At 40.3% G+C, this 6,808-nt stretch overlaps 1 protein-coding gene across 3 annotated transcripts; it reads right to left on the reverse strand.

Annotated features, from left to right (window-relative positions):
• Positions 1 to 555: 555 nt before the first annotated feature.
• On the reverse strand, positions 556 to 5,653 carry LOC115753077 (cycloartenol Synthase-like). 3 transcript variants are annotated; one of them, XM_030691569.1, is made up of 18 exons: positions 5,456 to 5,653; positions 5,077 to 5,262; positions 4,894 to 4,983; positions 4,617 to 4,811; positions 4,251 to 4,335; positions 3,633 to 3,799; positions 3,340 to 3,528; positions 3,124 to 3,237; positions 2,890 to 3,012; positions 2,645 to 2,767; positions 2,430 to 2,528; positions 2,125 to 2,181; positions 1,989 to 2,035; positions 1,606 to 1,749; positions 1,327 to 1,504; positions 1,078 to 1,158; positions 918 to 1,001; positions 556 to 774 (listed from the first exon to the last, which is right to left on the reverse strand). In XM_030691569.1, the coding sequence occupies exons 1-18, from the start codon at positions 5,651 to 5,653 to the stop codon at positions 658 to 660; spliced, it is 2,277 nt and encodes a 758-aa protein (XP_030547429.1). In that variant the 3' UTR covers positions 556 to 657. The 3 variants fall into 3 exon arrangements, with proteins under 3 accessions (XP_030547429.1, XP_030547431.1, XP_030547430.1); XM_030691571.1 differs by having other exon boundaries at positions 5,077 to 5,218; positions 5,451 to 5,653; XM_030691570.1 differs by having other exon boundaries at positions 5,077 to 5,242; positions 5,451 to 5,653.
• Positions 5,654 to 6,808: the final 1,155 nt, after the last annotated feature.

The raw sequence follows: 6,808 nt of genomic DNA on the forward strand, positions 1-6,808 counted from the left end.
TTTTTGGAGTTGATGCTGAGGGCTATGGTGATGTAGCCTATTTTTGGGAGTAGATGTGAGATCAACCCTACCTAACCCCTTCACCCTTTTTTTATGGTCTTAGAGAGCCGCCCTGAAGTGAGGGGTTATACGTGACGATAGCCCCGTAGGAATTAATTACCATCTACTTTTGGGTATTGTATCGATGAATGTACCTTGTCATCTGACTGTTATGAATGCTCCTACTTTGCTATCCCCGTTATATTTGTTGATTGGAAGTGTATACGTTTCCGCATGTATAATACGATATCGTAGGTCAACAGCGTACTTGGAACGTTATCCTTATGACCTAAGGCAATTTGATAGAGATACAAAGTAGACCGACAAGTGTAGGCTTTTTAGTGATATTCTCGCAACACATTAATAGATTGAGAAACAACCGGAGGGGAATGAGGGAGAGTGATAAAATAATTAAATATTAAATCATCCGTTTATATAACAACTTAAGCTTAGTTTCTTCTTGAACTTTTATTTCTGTATACAAACTGAAAAAAAAAAAAAAAGAATTGGCAAAGAAAAACTGTACTAGAAATGAGACAAGCAATCGTATTTTGCTTTCGATCACTAATCTTATTACTAGAACAAGGATTGCACCCTGAGATGTAACAGTAACATCACTCAAAACCTTTCTCTAAGTACACGTTTGCGGTACTCCCCCAGAGCCCAAATAGGAAATATGTTCCTGTAAGCACCATAGTTTATCATGCAGTTCTTGTTAAAAACTCCTGTAATTTCCTGCAAGAGAATGAATCGGTTATATGATTAGCAGAGCACACCATTAGAAATCGAATCCTCAAAATTCGTAAGCGGGGCACGATAAATTTTGTGAGTGTTGGTGTTAATATTAGCATGAATCTCATAGGGTTCAGTATATGTACCTGTTGTGGGTAATCACCATTTTCCATCTGTGCGTTAATCAACACTTTAGCTGCACGATGCAAGGGGGTCGGATCTCTCGCAGCCTGGCCAGTCATTTTCAGGACGATGAGAAGTGAATTATTAGCACTTAATCTAACTCAAGGACGAGTCTCTATGTACCTGTCCAGATTCAACAAGAGCCAACATAGCCCAACTGGTATTCACCAAGTGTGTTTTGTTTCCTTCCAAGTTCACGTATTCCTGTGACCAGATCAAAAAATACCGGTGTTCAAACAATTAGTCCTTGCAGAAATAGTTGAACAGTCATCTCTTCACAGTCAAAGCGGATTACAATCTGCATTATGCTTCAAGAGATCGTCGAGGAGTAAATCTGCACTAAGCTATGACAGCTTGATCAATTCCACGTACCTTATTTTGGGAGGAAAGGTAACTCTCACTCCAACCGCCCGATTCCAGTTGTTTGGATAGTAAGAAATGGCATGCTCTTCTGATTCTTTCACTACTTCGGTATGTTCTTCCTCCAGCGACCAATCCACTTATCCCAAACCATGTTCCGTAAGTATAACAAACTCCCCAAGATCCATACCTAGTTTGATCGTGTCAAATCAATTAGACTATGTAGATCACATGTTTGGACTCCTCTAAGATGAATATAACTAGGGCAACAGTTTGAAGGAGGAAACTAACCAAGAACCGTCAGGTAGCTGCATGCTTTCAATGAATTCAATTGCCTTCAAAATGCAGTTCTCAATTTCTTTCCTTCGGTGCCGTGGATATAACTTAGTGAACGTCTTAAGTGATTGAATCACTGCGGATGTGCACTCCACATACCTAAAAGATTAAACTTGCTAGTCAAGCAACAAAGGAGACAACTGACAAATAACAATAGTCATGATTCTGAAAAATGTCATGCTATCGGCCATTGTATCTTATACTGATAGAAGCGCATTGTATTGATGCGGCTGGAAAATAGATTTACTGGGCAAAGTTTGATTTGTGTTCATCATCAAATAAGTAAGTTCTCCAGGTAAAATTTACAAAAACTTGGAAGTTTTGGGTCATGATCTTACTGATAATCGATGACGATGTCTCCAAATGTCTCTGATGGATTAATAGCCTGCACAATAAAAGAGCTGTGTCAAAGACTTTTAAAGCATGACAGATCTCTCCATATATAAACCAGATGAATGGGAACCAGAATTCTACCTCTATCCACGCATATGATCTTGTTGGCTCAAATGACGCAAATCCTCCATTTTGGTTCTGTCACATCATTAATGTTTGTCGAAGTCATGTATATGCAAGTGGAACTAATTGTCTCCCCATCCTCATTTTCTTCGATTCCATTTAAACCAAATTCAGAGTACCAAATTTTTGGGATTGAGGAGTAAAATGAAACATCATTGTTTACTTCTCGTCAGATTCAACAAATAAGACTTGAAAGAGAAACGGATTTCAAAAATTTGCAGTGAAGTAAGCGTGCTTAGTTAGTTAATGTTGCATTGTACTACCTGAATGGTTAAGATCAAGTTAACAGCATCAAATAGTTGATCAACTGCTATTGCCTTTCCCACGATGCTCGACTCCATTGCTGACAATAATACTGCTGCCTGCAAAGACATTGTCCTTAAGTTTTTCATGTGGTAAGAATACTGAACGCAAACATGAGTTACTTCCGGTATAAGTTTTAATGAGAAAAATCAATTTGAAGCATAAAGAAGATTACTTTTAGTGCTTCTGCAGTGCAGTCAGATACGACCCAGCCATTTTCGGGAGTAGAGAAGGGCCACCCGCCCTTACGTATGTCACGGTACCAATGGGCCAGATTTCCGGTGCTGTTGGCTCTGATCTATATCAAGAAGCAGAAAGCTTTCTATTAGTTGTGCCCTAGAACTTCAACATGAACGTTGCAAGCCATTAGACAAATGTGCAGCTTGAAAAGGACCAAGAAGTTTACGGTCGGACAAGTACTTGAGAGTTCTTGATAAATTCATGTGCCTTCTTGAGGGTCGACCCACATTCCTCGGCAAGACCGGTAGCAAGGAGAGCTTGAACAGAAAAGGCAGCATCCCACACTTGGGCGCCATTGTATCCCTGTTAGTGCAGCCAATTTGATTGCTCATCTTACCATGATCCAACAAAAGTGTGCCTCATACAGAAAGCACAGCAGTTAAGGGTTTTGACAAACGATATAATACCGCGTACCTGCATTTTCATCCCATCTTCAGCCACCCATAGATAGTCCTTGATTCTAGAGAGATGATGCTTGTATTCTTTTGAATTGGGGTTCTCTACCCAACAACAGACCATGTTCAACACCTGTCACCGGTAGCGAATATCATTTTTATGTTTAACAAAGGCGAATATATGGCGCTACAAGCTACTACTTTTAACTTCTCCCATTAGATTTAGTCACCTTACCTTATTTACAGGACCAAGGCAAATGTATTGGGAATTCTCATCTTCATAGTGGATGTGATCCATTACAGTACGTAGGGCAATCTGTCTCAGCTTGGAGCAAGGCCACCGTGCTAGAAGCGGTTCCCCAACATCTTGTAGACAACTCCAAAGCATGTCTTGAATCCAGGGGTGAGGATAGTACAGATCTTCCTGAGGAAGATAGTAAGAAGTCACTATTCTCCATCGTTATCTTACTCTTGCACGCACTATAAAACAAAAGTAAGAGATTTTGGTGTGCCGTCATCAAATGATACCTTAGCACATAGATTTCTAGTTCGGTCCCATTCAATCTGGTTGTAAGGTTGCACATAAAGCTCCTTTTGAAGGGACAAAACGAGGGGACTCGATGGAGCCACAAATCTCTTGCCATACAAGTAGGACATAGGCAAATACACCATCCGGCAGTGACACCACATGCGTCCTGTCAAAGAAGTTTTTGTTTTATCTATGTACATATTTGAAGCACCAACTTTTGGAGGATGAAGCTATGTATCATCCGAAAAACTCGTTATATACGGTTCAATTCATGAAGTAGGAGACTGTCAAAAATTCTACGAGCTAGTTCATCCCTATGACTTGGAGGTCAATCCCAACTAATGTAACAAGCCTATTTCAATTGGCGATATGGAGAGCTCATCAGTGCAGAAACCCCAATCACGATCAGTCTGTCACAGGAACTAGGAACCGCTACTTATAAGCAATATGCATATATACATAACAAGTTAAAATGGCAAACCGTACAGAATTCTATAGCATTTTAGATGGTACCCCAGATCTGTGCCACGAAAGTTAATAGACTGAGACATACTCCTCGTGCGCAACTATGTATGAACACTTCGCTTCAAGCAAATCAGGATGGCACCGTTAATAACCTGGATGTATTGGAAGAATGTGAGGAAGCAGCCATATTTCAGGAGGCAGAGGATTGTTGCCCCTCCAATCATAGACTCCCAGCACCTGCACATAGTATATAAAACCATCCCAGTCAAAGAAGGATTCCGAGGAGGACATAAAGGACCGACAAATCTAGAAAAAATTCTACTTTTCGCCCCTATATTTTTAATTTGTTTAGTTAAGTCCTACTAGCATCATACTTTACTGTCATTCGACAGCCATGTAAGCTGAACTTGGACGAATTCAGTATCAGAGGGACAAATTGAAGGTGAAGGACGAAAAGTGGAATGTTTTCATAAATACAGCATACTTCCTATTTTGGTGTTAAAGGTAAGAAGACTGACCGAAAGCCACATCTTGCCCCAGGAGGGAATGGAAGTGACTCCGCCGCGATCCAGAATCCAAGCTCTTCCTTTGCCCATGGCCCCATCGCCGCCAGTTGTGTCCTCTCCGAGCAATCGGAGAGCTACATAACAGAGCCCTGTCCCAAACATGGTGCTTGTCCCCTCAACGTGTAGTCCCCACCCTCCATCTTCATTCTGCAACTTCCAATTATCACCAGTTCATCATCCGCCATCTTTGAAACCATTTTAAATCACCACTGTTTTGATCGTAGCTTACCTGATGGTTATATAGGTATCGTGTCATCTCTTTACGATGCTCTGAAGATAGAACTGAGTGTAGATCTCCCGTAATATAGAGGCCAATAACCTGGTAATGCATATGATTTAACATTTTACTACTCAAGCGAATACTTGACTTGTCTCTTTTTTTTAGAATGAACAAAAGAAGAAAGCGGCAGACCAAGCCTGGGAGGAGAAACATAGGACCGCCAATATCACTAGGCCAATGGCCGTCCTCAGCTTGGAGAGTCGAATAAAACCTGATGGACCTCTTCAATGTATTCACCACTGCTTTCTCACTTATGTCTTCTTCTTCACCCACCCTCACCTTCTCTATCTCTTCCACTCTTGACTTCTCTTTTGCAAACTGTTATCATCAATCAGCTTGTGAAGATAGTAGTTAAGATATGAGCTTAAACTTGTTGTGGAGTAGGTAATTGTGCAATCTTTCGAGCCAACATCTCATTCTTAGTGTTTTTGGGCCGATTGCAGTGTCTTCGTTTTCATCGGGAAATCAAGAAAAGAGAAAAAGGAAGTCATGGTTGATGAATCAACTTTACCTGAAGCCTCATAAGGAGATCAGAACTTTGCTTCGCATGATATCGATTTTGAGTGAACTCTTGGCGCATCTTTTGAATAATAGCCAATTCATGTGGTGTTCCTGCATTTGGGTTGAACTCCCAGAATTGTCTCCCAACGTTGTCGTAAATGCTTCTCACCTCCAAATCATCTCCTTCGGAGAACTTAAGCTTCCACATGTCCCTGCTAAAAAGAAAAAAGAGAGGAAATCTGAAGGTTCACCTCAAAAGGCGATTGACTGTGTAGTCATAAGCTCATCATGTCTACTAGAGTTTTGCATGCTTGTATTTTTCTTAATCGTGATCAATTGCTCAACTTAAGTTACATGCGCAACCGCTTATCCGAAAGTTCAAGCTGTAGAATATAGTAAGGCATGTACTTCATGTCTATATTACTCTCCCTCTCGCGAAAGCTAATTTGATGATGAAGGCCGTAGGCGCACAAACCCGATGCGTGTGGGCAAAAGACTCTAAATCTCAGAAGGGAATGATCAGAAGAAAACCTATAAATGGTTGAAAGAGGAATGGGAGGAGTTGAACTTGAGCCTTCTGGATCTGATGAAACTTAAAGTTACATGCACAACAAGGCTAAAGTACCCTACAAGTGCCGAAACTTGTGTACGGCGCTCATTTTAGTACCAAAACTTTCAAAACGATCACTTAAGTACCAACTTTTTTTAAAAACGATCACTTTAGTACCAATCCAATTTGAGCTAACGTGGCTCGCCGGAAATCCGATGTGGCTTATTTTTTATTAATATTTGAGCTAACATGGCTTGTCGAAGTTGGCACTGAAGTGAGTGTTTTTTAAAAAAATTGGCACTTAAATCATCATTTTTAAAAAAAGTTGGCACTTATGTAATCGTTTTAAAAGTTTTGGCACTAAAGTGAGCGTCGTACACACGTTTAAGTACGTGTAGTATACTTAAGCCTACACAACAATTTGCCTCAAAATTTTAAACTGCAGTACAAAACATATATATCTTTTTAATCTACAATAGCTCGACCAAAAGGTTCTTCTTTTTCCTTTTTCCTGGCCCCCAACAACGGATTGTGGGAAACATGTTCGACGTCTAGAAGAAACTAAAAAGAAGAATCCGACTAACCCTTTTCTGAGGATTGAACCGAAGCAGATTACTCGAGTCCGATCAAACCACAAAGTATTGGAAGGCAGATATGGATGAAACCTTTTATAGGGCCAATGTCATATTAATATTTGATTCTAAGTTTTTGAATCGGTGCAACACACGGGGTCTTCAACTAGTCCTAATGTTCCAATACATGTTAAGCATTCTTATTTCCTATTCAATTCTGCTCAACTTGCCCTAGAACTCC

Source organism: Rhodamnia argentea, chromosome 5 (assembly GCF_020921035.1).
Source record: "Rhodamnia argentea isolate NSW1041297 chromosome 5, ASM2092103v1, whole genome shotgun sequence".
Classification (NCBI taxonomy): Eukaryota; Viridiplantae; Streptophyta; class Magnoliopsida; order Myrtales; family Myrtaceae; genus Rhodamnia; species Rhodamnia argentea.